Consider the following 19,562-nt stretch of genomic DNA (forward strand, 5'->3'; position numbering starts at 1 on the left):
CAAATGACATAGGGCAATGAAATTCCCAACCTACTATTTCCATGAGTTCATGTTCTCTGGAACTAAAGAGTGAATTTTAGGAACAAAGGAGGTGAAGAGTAGAATGTATTTATTGAGAGAAAGAAAGCTTCTGTCTGAAGAGAGACAGAAGGGGGTCCTGAGTGGCTTGCCCCCCAATGAGCTTTTTGGAAGATTTGAATTTCATTAAGTAAATAAAACTAAAAAAGGGAAAGTCTTTGATTGCTAGATATTTCACTGATCAGTTGGAGAGACAGTTAAGACAATATCACAAAATGGACAAACAGGAAGAAGAAAAAAGCTAACCTCACAACTGGCCATGGTGGTGCATGCCTGTAATTGCAGCACTCAGGGGGTTGGGGCAGGAGAATCTGACATGCAAGGTCAACCTAGGCAACAGTGTATTAGTCAGGGTTTTACTAGAGAAAACAGATATAACACGAGATATATAAATGTGTAAGAAATGACAAGATTGGCTTACGATGGTCAGCCCCAGAGTCGGATGAGGAAGGGTAAGGAGGGGGTCTGCATACTGGAGGCCCAAGAATTCAATCCAAAGGTCTGGAGTTCACCTAGTGTCTTATACAAGTCCATATCAGCAGGCTGATGGCTCTGTGACAGAAGGCTAAAGGCTCTGTGCCTGCAGAGTCTGCACTGGAAGCCAGGAGACAATGTCTAAACCTAAGGTGAAGACTGGAGCTTCTCCAAAAAATGGAATGCATTCATCTTTGCTCCTTCTCTTTTATACCTCCAGATGATGAGGCATCCCATTTAACTAAACCCATTTAGTTAAGCTTTTAAATGTCTTAAGTTGACACAATCAATCAATGACAAGACTGCCTGGACTGCAGAGTGAGATACTGTCTCAAAACATATAATCACAACTGTAACAGCCCCAAACCCCATAATCTATATATTGTGAATCCCAAATTTAGGAGTTGTGAACTTTCACAGGTATACTAAGACTCATTTTGTCAGTTTACAGACAAATCTGATTTATGAACAATTATCCTAGAATGTAATTCATTTGGTAAGTGTGTAAATAAAGAGCTCTGTAGTAAGCTTTGGATGGGAAGTTTTGGGAGGCTACATGAACAGGGAATGCTTAGTCTGAAGCTTGAAGGTAAAAGGGCCAGGGATGGGAAAAACAGAAGGGCACTCCTGGCAGAGGTCATGATATAAGCATTCCTGGGAGATGGAAATGATTTGGTAGATCCACAGGCCCGTGACAATTCTGTGTGGCTGGAGCCCAGGGAGCAGAAAGAGAGGGGACTGGAAAACCTGATGGGTCAGATAGCTAAAGCGTCTCATTCCATAGGAAAAGCTCTCTAATAGTGAAATGAAGTGGTAAAGTCTGTGCCTTAGAAAAATTATTATTTATGTGATAGCAGCCTGGGTAATACATGATAAAGAGAGTGGGTTTGCAGAGAGAGGGTACACTGAAGAAGTCAGTAGATTGAGGGGACGTGGTTGAAAGAAGCCATATAGAGGAGCTGGAAGTGCCAGGACCTAATAAGAGATTACACGTGGAGGGCATTGTTGTGATGGGAAGAAAATGGAGGAATCAAAAGAAGATGAGTTTTATTCATTTTATTTTATTTTAAATGAGTTAGTATATGCAAAACAGCACAGAGAATGGTACATAGTATGCACTCAATAAATTTAGTAATTATGGTTTACGACACTCACTAATGAACATAGGGAAAAGAGAAGGAAAAGAAGTCGGAGAGGTCAGGGTCAGATTCATGAGTTTCATTTCTGCCTCCTTGAATTTGAGGTAACTTCTGATATTCATCAAGAGATGATTCATAAACAATTGGAAATGTTGGTTACTTCTGATATTCATGAAGAGGTGACTCATAAACAATTGGAAATGTTGGTTATAAATGAAAGGTTGGAGATTTATATGTATTTAAAAATTCCTTGACAGATAATATAAATAATTTTTTTTCCTTCAATAAGACCTCATAAGAAAAAAATCTCAATTTCTCATTTGCATTGATATGGCCATATTTATGACACAGTGCTGACCCAGCCCAGACCCAGAGATTTTTATAGGGCTCTTCAGAACTGACTGGATCTGCCAGCCAGCAAGAATAAGCTATTTCTCTATGAATTATCAAAATCTGAGAGTCTCCAGAGAATGTCCTAGTCATTACATTGGTTCCTCAAATTATAGTTTAGACTTTTACTAATAATTTTTTACCAAAATAAATCAACACTTTAATGTTTTAAAAAGCCACAATAATTCTTTACACTGGGATAGGAACTTCCTAAAATTGACAACTATTTACTGTCAATTAGTTACCACTAAACAGTGCAGGGAAATCCCCCAAATTCTTCTGCCTTTGTTACTCTGATGATCCTAGGACTGAAAATGTATAATGTTTCTTTCTTTGCTTTTGTGTATGACTCAGATCCCTTATAGGCGATGAAACCAACTCTGGCTAGATGCAGAGTTCTCTAGCCAAGCTTTTCAAGAGAATAAAACCAAACCAAACCAAACAGACTAAAAACAATCAAAACAAAAGAATGAAGTGTGACAGGCTCCCTGTCCTCAAGGTTCTCCCCTTCCATGTGCATCGACACAGAGCTCCTGTCCTCCCCTTCGAGGGATGGGTAGAGTGTCAGGTAATTGGTGTGACAGAGGACACAGGCAGTGTATATAACAAAACATATAAGAGTCTACAGGACTGGGAATTAAAGTGTGCTATGTAAAGTCGATTTAATATAATTATCAGCTGTATTTCTGTTTGCAAGAAACTTTTTTTGTAAGGTTGGAGTAGCATTTTATGAAGGGTTCAAGCTTGAAGAATTTATAAAAGGATCCCCAAGACTTTATCATGAGCAGGCATATAATAACATTTTATTTAACCCCCACATCAACCCTACAAGATAGGAACTATGTTGCCTAACAACCCATCACCAAGAAACCCACACTTTTGATCACTTGTTATACTCTGTCTTCTTGTCCTTTCTTCTCAAGCTTCATTTAACAATCAGTAGAGACTGTGGCTAATTATTTTTGAGACAAATGTGCAAAAAAGAGGAATCTAGGGAAAAGTGAAACAGAAGAAAATGAACAGATCTGAATGAAAATACAGCCCAGCCATTTCTTTTCTCCAGAGAGAGCCCAAGACCTGTTTTGTGGTGACACAGCCCAGAACAGTCAGGACCTTCTGCTCATGCCAATTTCTAAGGTGCTTGGCCAAATTCTCTTTTGTGTAATTTAGACTGTTCTAGAGGTTTTAAAAAACAATTTCAACGCTTTTCTTCTTCTGGGGAGAATAAGTCACAACATTTCTCAAACCCAGTGTCTGCAGGAAGGACAGTCCTGGTTTGCCAGCACTTTCCACCAGAGGGCCCTGTCTGTCCCCAAGACTTCAGTTTCCATTCAGGCTTTACAGAGCAAACATCTCAGTCTGTTGCAAGATCCTGTTCCACTGAAAAATACTTCAATTTTTATAGAACTGTTAGTCACAAGCTAGTTCATCTGCAGAGTTGCAAAGAGAAAAATAAGATCACACACACATTACAGAAGGAGAATCTACAAACTGAGCCCAGAGGAGTGAGTAGTTCATGTCTTGGTTAAGTCAGCAGCATTCATAGGAGAGACAAGGGTGGGCTTGAGTCCAAAGACCACCATAAGAATTCCAACATACTGACTCCATGCCAAGTTTGCTCTTCTGGAATGCCTAAAGAGCCCTTGCTTCTGGTTTGTTTGTTTTTGTTTGCAGGGCATTAGGACACTAGGAATTGGAGTGAGATCATCAGGGGCAGAACGGGAGGTTACAGAGCAAGGGTATTCAGCTCACTCACAGGATGAGGAATGATTTTATTTCAGCCTGTTCTGTGTCATTTTGAAACTTCTCTGTCCTTAATGACCAAGTCTTTACCCTGCTTTTCTGTGCCTCTCCAGGACACTGGGGAGTGCTGGCTCAGGGCTTCACCTCACCCCTTAGGTGGTCTATCTAACTCTGCGAAATGCTCTTCTACTAAGGCCACATCTGATGCCTACATCCTTGTGTTTAATGCTTTCCTTTCTTTGGTTCCACTGTGTGTTGGCTTCTATCTATCTCTGCTTCTAAAATGTCCCTTCTCATTGAGCTGGATGGTCATTTTCAACTCTATTCATCACCATTTATTGCCCATATATAGTGTGCCATATGTTGGATGGTGGTGGATATAGGGCCTGTGAGTGGGTTTGTGGAGGTGACCTGAATATTCCCCACAGACTCAGGCTTTGGTTTTTTGTTTCCCTCACTTTGAGGCCCTCTGTCTTCCTCATTCTTCACCCTGATCTTTTCCATCATTCAAGGTCCAGCTTTAGCTCTACCAACTGTTAGATTTTTTGTCATCTGCTCTGGTTTATGCCACCTTGCAGTTGCAGTTCAGGACTTGATCACAGTGTTTGTGTTGGAGTTGCCAGTCAGCTAGATCAGGAAAATGCCCAGTGCTCAGCTTATACCCTGAGACAATGATAGTGAACCTTTTAGAGCTTTCAGTGATACAAACATCCCTGTGCAGCATGGCTATCACAGGTTCACCACCACTTCCCTGGGGTCTTGCAGCCCAAATAATGGTAAGTAATTAAAGTTTGAAAAGTCTGTGGATCCATTTACAGGACTGACAGATTTATTATACCAAATGAAAAACCTGTCCAGCCTGGAATTTAGCTGGTTAGATTTGCTAACATAAAAGATGAACATTTCCTCAAATGATCACAAGACTGTCTGGCTCAGTTTTGGGTGATTTTGCCTCATGACCAGCCAGTTTGGCCATGTGTGTAGGAGATGGAGGAAAGAGGGCGCTCAGCCTCAGCTTGAACTTCTTCTTCTTTTTTTTTAATTTTAAAGGGGGTAAAATTAAAAACAACAAAACAGAATAACATAGGACATAAGAAAGCAATGTAAGAGGTATAAATTTCAAAGGTAGGTGACCTGAGATTTTCACTGTCTACCATATTGTCTCTTGTTTTCTTCCAAATAGTTGTCCATATCTTCACATACAGTGAATTCATACAAAACAATACAGTATAAAACTGATCTGAACAGAATGAGGAAGGCGATTTAGGTCTTCAAAACCATACTTTAATATATATTGGAGCTCAGCAAAAAGGCAGGAGGGAAGGGGTTGCTTGTTTTCCTGGTGCTCCAGGTCCCAGCATGGTGTGGGTCCCAGTCAATGCCAGTGGCTCCCATTCTGGGCCACCATAGCCTGCCACACTCAGAGCCACTCACTAGGGCAGGAGGGGTTGCCTAATTTCCCAGCGCTCCAGGTCCCAGCATGGCATGGGACCCAGTAAATGTGGTGGCTCCTGGGCTGCCATAGCCTGCCATGTTCACAGCCACTCACGGAGGGGAGGGAGGGGTTGCTTCAAGCTGTTTCTTTCTAATGAATTGATCATTTCACCAAGTCCTGAAATGGCCAACAGATCATAGAAAGACATCTCTTTAGGCTCCTGCTTGAAACCAACAATATCATGAAGCTGCTGGCCTTGATTCAAGACCATAGCTCGAACTTCTTCCCCCTCTGATCTGAGCCTTGGGAACTGGTGGGGGCCCTACTTTCATCTTCTGCATCATCATTTCTCAAGTTCCCTCTTGTGAATGACTCAGGTTCCTCCAAGGTCTCTTGTTTTGATGTCTGGGTTGTGCCCAGTTCCCTGAAGTGGAAGAAACATATTTGCTCAATTCCTTTTGCAGACTGGGAATAGTGGGCATGATATTCTCTTGTTGAGGAAGCTTGGAGTGACACAGAAGGAAAGCTTGGCCAGAAAGTGTACTTTCTAATGTTGCATGGGAAAAGCATCTCAGCATGGCTGAGCGCCACAACTCTGACAGCATGCCATGCAGCATGGTTATCTATGTTTTGGCTGTCTGAGTCAGTTGTGCCCTGCATGAAGGTTCCTGGGTGAAAGAATGAGCATGAGCTGATGCACAACTCACATTCTGCTCATCAAGCCATGCATATGAGCGAGGGCTGCGTCTCCCTCAAAGAATGGGTGCTACTTCGACTTCCCTTGTTCCTCTTGAAGGGAGCCCATAGAAACATGTTTCTATCAGGCCACTCACTATGCCCAGAAACAGAGGGCTTTTTGCCAGGGAATCTGCCACTGTCCTTAGATGTCACTCAGTTTCCAGAAAGAAAATGCTGTCCAATGGCTTAGATCACCATCACGTAGGCTGAAGCCTTGGGAGGTTTGCTGTCTAATGCATTGGTTTTCTTCTTCTGTGCACAAAAGAGAAATGTGACAACACATTAGCCAAAAGGTGTGGCTGAGGAAATTCAATCCCATAAGAACCCAAGGTGATGTCTTAAGACTTCCTTGGTCCTGGAGAAATCTAGAGTAGCAGGATCTGTCTTTGCTGAGTCAGTCACCCCATTTGGAAGCCTCTGGAAATGTCACAGCCCCAAAAAGAGCAGTAGGATTGGGGATATGTGGAGTTGATTTTGATGATAGGCTTGGATAATCTCCAGACTCAAGTTGGCTGTATTCTTGGTTCTTAATTGATCCCTAGTTCTTTCTGTGTCCTCCCATCCAAGTACTAACCAGGCCCGATCCTGCTTAGCTTCCGAGATCAGACGAGATCGGGCGCATTCAGGGTGGTATTGCCGTAGATCCTAGTTCTTTCTGTGCCCCAATAATTCCACTCTCATCTACACATAGTGAGAAATTGCCATTTGCATCTGGTTACTGATAATGTTTAGAGTGCGGCACCAATCTTCTCATTGGCTTGAGGAGTCTTGGATTTTAAATGACATGGTGATGGATAAGGTATACCAGAATGGTTGGAACAGATAGAACAAGGTAAAAATCTGGATGTGGTGGCTCATGCCTGTAATCCCAGCATTCTGGGAAGCTAACGCAAGGTGATCAAAACTTGAGCCCAGTTTGGGTAATTTAGTGAGATCTTTTCTCAGAATTAAAAACAAAAACAAATACAAAAATGAAAACAGAAACAAAAAGAAAACAAAACAAAAAAAGAGCTTGGGGTGTAGCTCAGTGCAAAAGCCCTAGTTCAATTTTCAGTAACCCCCGCATCCCTCACATGCCAGAAAAACTTACCTCATCGGAGGACTGCACTGTGGAATAAATTGTTTGTACTGGCTCTTTCTTGAGGGAAGACTCCTAGAAAACACCCGTCATATTGTCAGTGACGGAACTGAGGTAAAATCTTAAGAGTTTCCCTTCCTAATTCTGCCCTGCCCGTTACCTCTTTGTAGTCCTGCTTCTCTAGGTGGCTTTTTATTTTTAATTGGCCTCCACTCTGGTTTCATCTAACTTTGCAGAAGATCCAGAGCAAGTGGGGGTATGGGTGACCTTTGGTCAGGGCCTTGAGGCAAAAACACCCCTTGGGAGCCAAGAGCAAGATCTGTGTGGTTCAGACTGAGTCTTAGGATTTCAGCTTTTTGTGGCTCTTATGGATCCCTATCAGTCCAAGCACAGAGTTTGAGGGATGTTTCCCTCTATTCTCCTTGCTGTCTACAGGGAAGCAAGATGGTGGAAACACACATGATAGTGATCCAGGTGGAGGTGAGCTAAGCAGAGGAAGAAAGAGTGGAACAGAGTGATGCAGAGTTGGAGGAAAGCAAGCTGCTCCAGCTACTGCACCAAGCAGTGTAGCTCAAGGAAACTCTGTCAGGTTTGTGCCCTTTCTGGCGGTGTTGTGACCTGCAAACCAGATCAGTGGCCCCATAACAGCCCTTGCCTCACACTGTGGGCTCGCTTGTTTGGTAACTTTGAGAGGGTATTTCTTAATCAAGTGCAAGCTTGAGCCCAACTTGGGCTTGAGCCCAGTGAAGTCCTGCAGCATTGAGCTACATACCTACCCCTTTTTATTTTTTATTTTGAGATAGGATCTCACCTAACCCAGAGCCAGGCCTCCATGTAGAAGTTCAGGGCTTCAAACCATGGAGGCTGCCATGGAGTGACACTGGCCACATTCCTGCCCACTTAGAGACTCATGGCATCATTTGGCTGATATGGTATTTTGAGGTTAGACCTATCCCCCAGATTCTTGCTGTAGCTTCTTTGTAGGTAGCAGAGAGCAGAAGGTAATGATCGCCCATCCCGGTGGTAGGGCAGGTGTCCATGAAGTGGCATGCACTCACCCTGGCATGGGAGATTTCATCATAGATCCTGGATTCTACAGGCTTGGTGTCTCTTGAACCCTTGACATGTGTGTATACTGTGTTCTCTGAGGAAACATCTGTCACAGGTAAACATAAAACAACAATCTGTGAAAGGTGAGTAGGTATTTAGAGATGATTTAATCCTGTGCTCTCTTTTTAAGATGCAGAAAAACTTCCTGAGAGGTTACATGGCTCCCACACTATTGAGATGAATGCTTAAATCCTTGCATGATCACTTCCTTTTCCAGAGATTGTTCATAGTACAGGAGGCACTGACTCAGGTCTAGCTCACTGGGAATTCTCCTCTACTATAGAGTCCATCTTTGGCTCAAAGAATCACCCCACACCTTGTGTGGGCAGTCAAAGGTAGCTTTTATACCTGTGGTCTTTCTTGGTTCTCTTGCCCTGGATATTGAAGGCTTTCCATGGCAAGTTGACTTTGCATATCACCATCTTATTTGTTGAACTTGACAGTCTATGATCACACACTGTCTTGCAATATTCTGGTTTATACTTTACTGTAACTAGCATATAATAGATGCTTCACAAATGTTGTTGCTTTTTTTGATGCATTCACAGAATGAATAAAGATTTGTTAAACTTCTTGTTTGCATCAGGCTCCATGTGAGGTCCCAAGCAGCAAAGAGAGATAAGCCTGTATCTTTATAGTTTTCGGAGTTATTAACCCAGGATGTGGTAAGATGGTGGGATCGGCATTGTTGTAAGGGTGGTAAAGGATTTCTCTACTCCACCTGGGGTAAATGACTTTGGTCTCTGGAAGAAAGAAAATGCATCTGCACATTCTACCTTCTGGGACAATCTTACCTAGTTTTCTCCTGTGGAAATAGAATCCTATTGCTAGAAGTAGAATGAGAACAACCAGCAAACAGGTTACAAGCAGCCCAATCCCCAGCTCAGTACGGGGGCGAGTGTTGAAGTCCTTTGCAGTGTCTGAAAATAGAAGCTGCAGTGAGTCTTGACTTTCAGAAAACAGCCCAAGATGCTTGGCAGGTTTATGCACAGTCAGGACCACTATCAAACTAGGGTGGCATCCAGGGAGAGACAAAACTCCTGGGGAAACTATACTTTCTGTTATGAAAAGTCAGAACCTGGTATTTTAGGTTCTGAGGGCTAACTCAGAATATCCTGAAAGGCTTAGCACCTTGTAGAAGCGTTGGCATCTTCCCCAGTGAGCTTCCTGGGGCGGGAAATGCTCCCTGGAACCATGATCAGAATAAGGGAGGCACATTCCCTTTCAGATAAGGCCAAATTTAGGCCCCAGAGCTCTTCAGAGTGAATCCTGAGACTCATCAGGAAAGAGGCGCTTTTATACCTGCACAGAGTTGCTGGGAAGAGATAGAGCTGGAATTGTTGCTGACCGGGTTCTGGGCTGTACATGTGTAATTCAGCCCTTCGTTCTCAGGGGTCTGGATGATTTGAAGGACATTGCCCTCTTTTGTTGCAGAACTCCACCTATATGTTACATTCTTTTCGTCTTTGTCCACAGAGCATATCAGTGTGACATTACAGGTACCATTCACAGATGTCATTATACTCTGTGTAATTTTTGGATTCCCAAGCCGACCTACAGAGGAAAAGCACATGAATCCATGGTTAGCTTACATCAGCTTTTGAGAATCAGTTGCTAAAATTTCAGAAATCCTGCAAGATGATTGTTAAATACAGGCGTCAAACAAAGGATTAAACCAGGCATGGTGGCACATACCTATAATGATAGTGCACGTGTGGCTGAGATAGGAGGATCACTTTGAGTTCATGGACAAGCTAAGTTATATGGTGAGTGAAGGCTAGCCTGAATTACATAGTGAGGACCTGTCTCAAAACGAAACAAAAACTGAAGTCTAAATCCTCATCATTTTTAGCAATTTTTGACACTATACTATTGCCTATGCTCTTGAGGTGACTTCTATCTATTGTATTTGTCCTTGGTCATGGTGTAAAAGTGGCAATGTCCTTCCAACTCTGCAGGTCTTAAACTCAGCCATAGAGGTGTATTTATAGTGCAGAAATTGGCAAATGTTACAAGTTTGGGATTTGTTTATTTTTGCTTGACTTGAGAAAGCAATGGAGGAAAAAGTTACTAATTAATATTAAACTCAAAAGTAAACCTGTAGCCATTACATTGTGAGCAGGAAACACAAAAATTAAGGAATACTCTTCCAGCATCTGAAAAGCACTATACACATATACTTAATAAAGAATTCATTTGCATTATTGATTAAAATGAAGCTTGAATATATACACCTTTGTTAAATCACTTTCTGTTATTCAGTATTGACTTTGCAACTACACTCATTTAGCAATTGCAAACACAGTTGGTTAGGATATACATGTTTAACAAAACCAATGAAAGCATTTTGTGAGAATGGCTATACAGTATTTGCAATAAAGATAATTATATATTTTACTACTATTTATGAAACTGATGATGTGAGTAAAATTTATACTAAGTATAAATTATATACATATACACATACTTATAAGTGCTCATATATAAAGATAATATTAACACACAATTGTACACTTATCAGCACACTATTACATACAAAAAAATCTCAAAATACTTTTTTAGGTCTCTTTTCTGATGTATATATGTTTTCTTTTTGTTTCATTTTATTTTAAAGTAAATATGGTGAGAAGTTAAAATCTCATTAATAAGCCATTTAAAAAATTTCTAAACAAACAAATTCCTAACAAATCAAAAGGTAAAATATAGAAGTTGCAGTACAGTGTATTGCTGCATCATATTAGAGTTAAAATGCCAATAGTACAAAATAAAGAAATACTATTGAAAACTTCAGGAAAGAAAAGTCAAGTTTCTTAATAGAGGCAAACTTATCAGAAAAACTGAAGACTTTTTCTAAAGAAATTCTAAATGCTAGGAGTGCATGGACTGTATTTTGATCTCTGAAAGAAAATAAATACCAACCTACATTACTATATCCAAAGCTATTCTTCTAGCAAAGCAGAAATAAAGTCCTCTCAACATAAAAGCAAACTAAAGAAATTTATGATCAATAAGCACAACATTGAAGAATATTTTTAAAGAAATCCTACACAAAGAAAAAGAAAGACTATATAAACTATTGAGAACTAGGAAAGAATTAAATATTAGAAAAACAACAAATTGACAAGAATTAATATGTGCCTCTCTATAGTAGTACTGAATATAAATGATCTTAGCTCTCCAATCACTTTGGCGGATTGGATTAAAAAACAAGACCTAATTATTTGTTGCCTGCAAGAAATACAATTCACAGGCAAAAAATGTGCAACCGAAAGTGGAAAAATAGAAAGCAATATTCCATGCAAATGGAATCCAAAAACAAGGAGTAGCTATGCTCATATGAAAAAAGGAAGACTTTTACAAAGTTAGAATGCAAAGAAGACTACTGCACATTGGTGAATGGAGCAGTCTACCAAAGAAGAGATAACAATTGCAAATACATACACACTGCACATCAGTGCATCCAATTTCATAAAGCAAACATTGCTTGACATAAAAGAAGGTGGCTTCAGCACTCCACTTTCACTAATTGATAGGTCATTCAGATACAAAATCAACAAAAAAAACACCAAAGGAAAACTGCATCAGATCAAACGAGTTAAGCAGATATTAACAAAATGTTCTACCCAAACTACAGAATACGCATACTTTTCCAGTGACTCATAGAATGTTCACCAAAAAAGGTTATATTTTAGGCCATGATCCAAGGCTTACTGAATACATAAAAACTGAAGTTATTTTTTCATCTTATCAGACCACAAGGAATAAAAGTAGAAATAAACAGCAATAGAAATTATAGAAACTATACAAAGTCACAAAGATTCAACAATTGGGTTTTAATTGGTCAGAAAATCGTTCAAGACATTGGCAGAATTCAAAAAATTCTCTGAATCAAATAACAAAGGATATAGAACATTCCACATTGTGTAGGACACAGAGATGGTTCTTTTAAGAGGGATGTTTGTAGTGATAAAGCCTATATTGAAAAAAGGATCAAAGCCATGTCAAGTAAATAATCTAAAAAGGTATCTCAAACTCTTAGAAAAATATGAAAAAATCAAAGCCAAGCCCAGCAGAAGGAAAGAAATAATAAAAAGATACATCTTAAATTAATGAAATAGAGCCTAAAAAACAACAGATAGGATTTAGAAAACAAAATACAGGATTTGTGAAATGATACAAAGGATTTTGTTTTATTTTATGTGTTTGGAGAAAGAGTCTCACTATGCAGTTCAGGCTGGCCTTGGGCTCACTTTGTAGCCCAGGTTGGTCTTGAACTTGCCACAATCTACCTACCTCAGCCTCCTAAATGCTGGGATTACAGGTTTGCACCACTACGCCTGGTCAATACAAAAGATTTTAAAAGATAAATGAGATTGAAAAACTCTTAGCCAAATTAACCAAAGAAGAGAAAAAAAAGGTTCAGATCAGCATGATTAGAGATGATAAAGAAAATATTACAGCAACTGCTACTAAACCCCAAAGGTCATTAGGGAATATTTTGAAAATCTATACTTCAATAAATTGGAGATTCTAGAAGAAATAGCTTTCTTTGAAATCCAGAGGGAAATTGTAGACACATGTGACCTGCCAAAATTGAACCAAGAAGATATAAAAAAATTTAGAGATCAGTAACAAGCAATGAGATTGAAGCAGTAATAAAGTTTCTTAACAAAGAATCGCCCAGGACCAAATGAATTCACTACTGAATTTTACCAGAACTTTAAAGAAGGACTAACATTATACTCTTTAAACTACATCATGAAATAAAAAAGGAAGAAATGCTTTCAAACTCTTCTATAAGTTCTATATCACCCTGACATCAAAACCAGAGAAAGACACAACACAAAAGAAAACTATAGACCAATGTCCTTGATGAAAACACATGCCAAAACCCATGATAAAATACTTGAAAACCTAATTCAACAACACATTAAAAAGATCATACATCATGGTCAAGTTGATTTTATTCCAGGGATGCAGGATAGTTCAACGTACATGAATAAACATGTAATATATGTGTAAATAGAATCATAATAGATAAGATACAGAAGCAGCCTAGGGGCCAAAAACAGTTAAGCGAATGAAGAAAATGTGGCATATATGCACAATAGATTATTATTCAACCATAAAGAAGAACAAAATTATGTTGTTCACTGGAAAATGGATGGAACTAGAGATGGTCATGTTAAACAAAATAAGCTTCTCTGAGATACAAGTAATGCATGCTTCTTTTTTATATTTTAAAGAAGATAGCATGCAAGTATAAGGTAACTATTAGACAAGAGAGAGGAATTAAAGAACAGGAGAGAGCTGAAGGGAGGGTAATAGGGGAGATGGATATGTCAAAAAATGTATTATATGCATGTTTGAGAATACCACTTGGAAACCCAAAATTCTGTAAAACTAATAGGCACTTGTTGGGAGCCACTGAGCTAATGATTGTTCATGTGTGGAGCCAAAAGCACAAGTGCCTGAACAGTAGTGCTCCAAGGGCACGGAGCACCTGAGAAACACCCTGAGAGCACGGAGTGCAGTAGGTGAACTGGTGTTTCAGCCCCCAAAACATGAGGTGTAAGAAGTGAGCTAGCTCAGCAAAGGGGCTGCTGTACAAAAAAAAAAAAAAAAAAAAAGGAAGAAATATCACTAACATTCATCAGAATGGTCAAAATGAAAAATACTGAATGCTGGAGTTCCTACACACTGGTGGGGGCCAGGGGAGAGTTTAAGATCATCGCTCCCAGTGGGCATGGACCTACCTAGCTTCCAGCCACAGTAGACTGGGTTCTGCAAGTTTCTTGGCCTAGCTGGGCCATGCCCAGTGACCTTCTTTCAATTTGGAGAACTGGGCTATGAGAGGTGAGTCCAGCACACCAGTGCCAGCCTGGGGAGAGTTGAAGATCATTGCTGCCAGTGGTTAAGGACCTGTCCAACTTCCAGCCACACTAGACTAGGCTCTTCAGGTTTTTGGACTGCCTGGGCCACCTTCTTTTGGACTGCCCAGTAACCTTCTTTAAATCTGGGGAACAGGACTGACAGAGGTGAGTTCTTGCACACCAACTCTGGCCTGGGAGAGTGTACCATCCAACAAAATCAGAATATACATTCTTCTCAGCAACACATGGGACATTCTCTAAAATAGACCATATAATAGCTCACAGAACATATATAAATAAATGCAAAAGAATTGAGATTATCCTATGCAAGTTATCAGATCATAGCGCCATGAAACTAGAAATTAATGATAAAAGAAACTGCAAAAACACCCAAAACACATGGAAATTGAATAATACACTCTTGAGCAATCAGTGAGTCACAGAGGAAATTAAAGAAGAAATTAAACAATACCTACAAGCAAACGAAAATACAAATACAACTTACTGGATTCTGTGGGATGCAATGAAAGATTTATTGCACTGAGTTCCCACATCAGGAAAAGAGAATGAATGCAAATAAACAAGCTGATGCTACACCTTAGACAGCTAGAAAAAAAAAGAACAAGTGAAACCCAAAGTCAAAAGAAGGGAGGAAATTATAAAAATCAGAGAAGAAATTAATGCAATAGAGACTAAGAAAATAATCCAAAGAATCAGTGAATCAAAGATTTGGTTCTTTGAAAGAATAAATAAAATTGATAAGTCCTTGGTCAACCTTATTTTTAAAAAAGGAAGAAAAAGCTCATAGTCATGCAATAAGAAATGAAAAAGGTGAAATCACTACAGGTTCTTTGGAAATACAGAAGATCATCAATACCTATTTCAAAAACCTCTACTTTCATAGGTTTGATAACAGGAGAAATGGACAGATTCCTAGAAACATATGAAGTACCAAAGCTGGGTCAAGAAGATGTAAAACAGCTGAATCATCTAATATTTATTAATGAAATTGAAAATGTAATTAAGTCCTTACCTACAAAAAAGAGCCCAGGCCCAGATGGATTCACTACAGAAGTCTACAAGAAATACAAGGAAGACTTAATGCTGACACTCCTCAAACTCTTCAATGAAATTGAAATGGAAGCAATTCTTCCTAAGTCATTCCTGGAAGCAAATACTATTTTAGTGCCAAAACCTGAGAAAGAACCAACTAAAAGAGAACTACAGGCCAATCTCCGTAATGAACACAGATGCAAAAATCCTCAGTAATACATTGGCAAACAGGATGCAGCAAATCATCAAGAAGATATACATCATGAACAAGAAGGGATTGTTCAACATATGTAAATCAATAAATGTAATCCACCATATCAATAACACCAAAAGTAAGAATCACATGATCATTTCTGAAGATGCAGAAAAAGCTTTTGATAAGGTCCTACGTGATAAGAACCTTAAATGAGAATTGGAATAGATGGTCTTTACCTCAGTATGATAAAGGCCATCTATGACAAAGCAACAGCCAGCATTCTATTAAATGGCCAAAAACGGAATGCCTTTACCTTAAAATCAGGCACAAGACAAGAATGTTCCTTATTACCGCTTCTATTCAACACAGTACTGGAAATACTAGCCAGAGCAATCAGACAAGAGAGAAAAATAAAAGGAGTAAAGATAGAAAAAGAGGAAGTTAAATTATCATTATTTGCAGATGAGATGATACTCTACAGAGAAGACTCCCAAAACTCCATTGAAAGACTCCTAGATATAATAAATAAATTCAGCAATGTAGCTGGATACAAAATCAATACGCAGAAATCAATAGCATTACTATACACTAACAACAAAATCACTAAGAGAGAAATAAGAGAAGTCACATCCTTCACACTAGTATACAAAAAAATGAAATACTTAGGAATTAATCTCATGAAAAAAGTAAATGTTCTATACAGGGAAAATTATAATACTCTGAAAAAGAAATCAAAGAGGATCTCAAAAATGGAAAGACATCCCTTGTTCATAGATAGGAAGAGTAAATATGGTGAGAATGGCCATTCTCCCAAAACTGTTATACAGATTCAATGCAATCCCAATGAAAATACCAACAAAATACCTCATAGATCTAGAGAAATCACTCCTAAAATTCATCTGGAACCAGAAGAGACATAGAATAGCAAAGTCAATTGTAAGCAGCAAAGGCAAGGCAGGAGACATCACAATCCCTGACTTGAAGTTATACTACAAAGCTACGGCAAAAAAATCAACATGGTACTGGAATAAAAACAGATCTGAAGATCAATGGAATAAATTAGAAGATACAACCACAACTACAAACACACTCAACCACCTTTTCTTTGATAAAGAGGTCAAACATGTTCACTGGAAGAACGACAGTCTCTTTAATAAATGGTGTTGGAAAAACTGGATCTTCATATGTCAAAAACTAAAACTAGACCCATGCCTATCACCATGTACTAAATTAAAATCTAAATGGATCAAAGATCTGAATATAAAAACAGAAACACTAAATCTGTTGAAAGGCAAATTAGGTAAAGATCTTGAAGACATAGGGGTGGGTAGAAAATTCATGAACAGGAATCAAACCACACGGGAAATACTTCCCAGAATCAATAACTGGGATCATGTCTTATTAAAAAGTTTCATGTCAAAAGAAATCTCCAGCTTAGTGAAAAGAAAACCCACAAACTGGGAAAAAATCTTAGTCAACTATCCCTCAGAGAAAGGGCTTCTGACTGAAACATATAAAGAATTAAAAAAAAAATCAGATCCCCAAAATTCAAGACCCAATCCAAAAATGGGCATCTGAGATGAACACTCAGTTCTCAGATGAAGAAATACAAATGGCAAACAAATACATGAAAAAATGTTCATCATTAGTCATTAGAGAAATACAAATTGAAACCACACTGAGATTCCATCTCACTCCAGAAAGAATGGCCAGAATCTAGAAAACTACCAACAACAAATGCTGGTGAGGCTGCGGGGAAAAAGGAACTCTCCTGAACTTTTGTTGGGAGTGTGGACTAGTACAACCACTGTGGAGGTCAGTCTGGAGATTCCTCAAAAAGCTGGGATTGCAAGTCCCACTTGACCCAGGTATTCTACTTCTAGGCATATTCCCAGAAGAACTGAAAACATCATACCACAGTGATATATGTGTACCCATGCTTATATCAGCACAATTTGTAATAGCTAGATCTTGGAAACAACCTAAGTTTCCATCAACTGAGGAATGGATAAAAAAAGTTGTGGTATTTTTATACAATGGAGTACTACTCAGCTATAAAAATGATCACATTAAGATATTTATAAATAAATGGATGCAACTTGAGACCATGCTCATAAGCGAAATAAATCAAACTCAAATGTATAAATACCATATAATCTTCCTAGTGTAAGAAATGGTAAAAGTATATAAGAGTTTATGGTAATCATGATTTCCCATTACATTGCTTTGAAGCCTTATAATGTTTTCAATCATTAGTTGGAATTGTTTTATCCTGGTTTGTTTGATTTTGTTATCTGTGATGATATGAACAGCCATTTTGAAGAAAACAAAACATTATAACGGCCAATGCTGATTTAATATCATCTTGCTTTGAAGTCCTACCATGCTTTTGTTTTTCTGTTTCCATTGGTTGTATCATGTTGTATCTTATTGGATTTTATTATGTGTGATATTATAAACAAATTATTTTTATGGAAATGAGATAATATAGTAGCCATTGTTCACTTTCTGTTATTTGGTTCTGAGTGCCCTGTAATACTTTCATTCTCTTGCATGGTTTTATAATTTTTTGTTATGTTTGTTACTATTGTATATGAAGATATGCTCAATTATTTCAAAGAAAGAGACATTATGGTAGCTACTGTTATATCGGGTTGTCTTATGGTGAAATACTGTGTTGCTTAAATTGATCTGTTCTGATTTGCTTTGTTTTGTCCTCTTTTGTCTTAATCTCTTTAAAATAAAAATATTAAAAAAAAGAAAACAACAAGCGGCATTATGGTAAAAAAAAAAAATACTGAATGCCAGTGTGGACGTGGAGAAAATAAAGCAAGCATAATTCCTGGTATGTATGTCAAACAGCTTGGCAGTTTCTTATAAATTTACCATCTGATTTCATTCTTAGGCATTTATCCCAAGAAACGAAAATTTGCATCATATAGAAACTTGCAGCTCTATTTGTAGTAGCCCCAAACAGGAAATAATTAGCATGTCTTTAGATAGGTGGATGGTTATACGAACTATGTCTCCACCACGGATACTATGCAAGGCCAGCCTGGGCTGCATAGTGAGTTCAAGGAAAGGCTAGGCTGTACTACACAGCAAGACCTTGTCTCAAAAAAAATGTGTAAACTATTAGTATACGCAGTACTTTGGATGGATCTCAAAGAAATTATGCAGAGTATAAACAAACTCAAATAAATATATTCCACTCACATAAAATTTAACATAATCATAGATATGAACAAATCAGTAATTTCCAGGATGAAAGAAGGACCATAAAGGAGTAGCAAGAGGGAATCTTGGGATGGTACAGTTACTGATCTTGATTGTGGTAGGACTGACACAAAGCTGCACATGTAATTAAACTCTACAAGACCACACATGCACATGTTCACACAGAAACAAGTTCATCTATAATTGATGAACTTCCATTGAAATCTATACATTTTGATACTGTGTTATAGCTGTACAAGATGTTAATACTGGGTGAAGGTTACACAAAATTTGGTTTTACATTTCTTTGCACCTTGTCTTAGTTACTTTTCTCATTGCTGAAACAAAATACCCAACACTCACAGTTTAAGGGGGAAAGGTTTATTTAGCTCACAGTTTGCAGAGGTTTCAGTTCAAAATTGGATGGCTCTAAGGCAGGGGTCGCACAGCAGAGAGGCAGCCATTCATGGCGGCAGAGGACAGCAAAAGCAACAAGTGAGGAAAATAACTCTTTCTGTCTTGTGTATTGTAGGCTGGCAACCTGCCTTAGGTGGGTGTAACACTCATACTCTTAACCCTAGCCAGAACTATGCCCAGCCTATCTGGAATGATTTACTAATCTCATATCCTTAATCCCAGCATCAAACAGTCTGGAATCAGCTATCTCAGAAAAGCCTGCCCCTATCCTCTCATGACTGCAAGAGGCTTTGGGGGACATCTAGACACAAGTCATAACACAGTTGCAATTATTTAAAAATAGAAATAGTCTTTTGAAGAAAATCCACTGAATGCACACTATGCCATTAGATCTTCATATAACTCTCGGACCCGAATAGTATGATTATTGACATTTCACAAAAGAGGATAACAAGGCTCGGAGTTCAGACTGCTGATGAGAGATCACACAGCTAAAAGGTGGCAAAGTCAGGATGATAAAAAGATTACTTCTCGATAAATATTCATGCCCAGTTATAAAAAATACAGGTGTTTTAAGACAGCAAATTTAGAAGCAAAAGTAGCAACCATGCCCTCTTCTCCC

General features: G+C 38.7%; 1 protein-coding gene and 1 non-coding gene across 8 annotated transcripts in view; both read right to left on the bottom strand.

Moving 5' to 3' along the window:
* Positions 1-1,593: 1,593 nt before the first annotated feature.
* Positions 1,594-19,562, bottom strand: part of Cd84 (CD84 molecule) — a 30,953-nt gene continuing 12,984 nt past the window's right edge. For 2 of the 7 annotated variants that reach the window (XM_063253524.1, XM_013149199.3), the window contains exons 3-7: positions 9,488-9,739; positions 8,980-9,105; positions 8,134-8,231; positions 7,088-7,150; positions 5,087-6,249 (exon numbers count right to left, since the gene is read on the bottom strand). In XM_063253524.1, the coding sequence (XP_063109594.1) occupies positions 6,184-6,249; positions 7,088-7,150; positions 8,134-8,231; positions 8,980-9,105; positions 9,488-9,739 (605 nt within the window). In that variant the 3' untranslated portion in view covers positions 5,087-6,183. The other 5 variants (XM_013149200.3, XM_013149201.3, XM_063253523.1 and 2 more) reach the window with 5 other exon arrangements.
* On the bottom strand, positions 5,398-5,530 carry LOC111755861 (small nucleolar RNA SNORA2/SNORA34 family). Its single transcript, XR_002790419.1, has one exon. It is a non-coding gene; the product is annotated as a small nucleolar RNA SNORA2/SNORA34 family (small nucleolar RNA).

The sequence above is a fragment of the Cavia porcellus genome, unplaced genomic scaffold (genome assembly GCF_034190915.1).
Source record: "Cavia porcellus strain 051 isolate PalLab524CR breed Dunkin Hartley unplaced genomic scaffold, mCavPor4.1 scaffold_7, whole genome shotgun sequence".
NCBI lineage: Eukaryota > Metazoa > Chordata > Mammalia > Rodentia > Caviidae > Cavia > Cavia porcellus.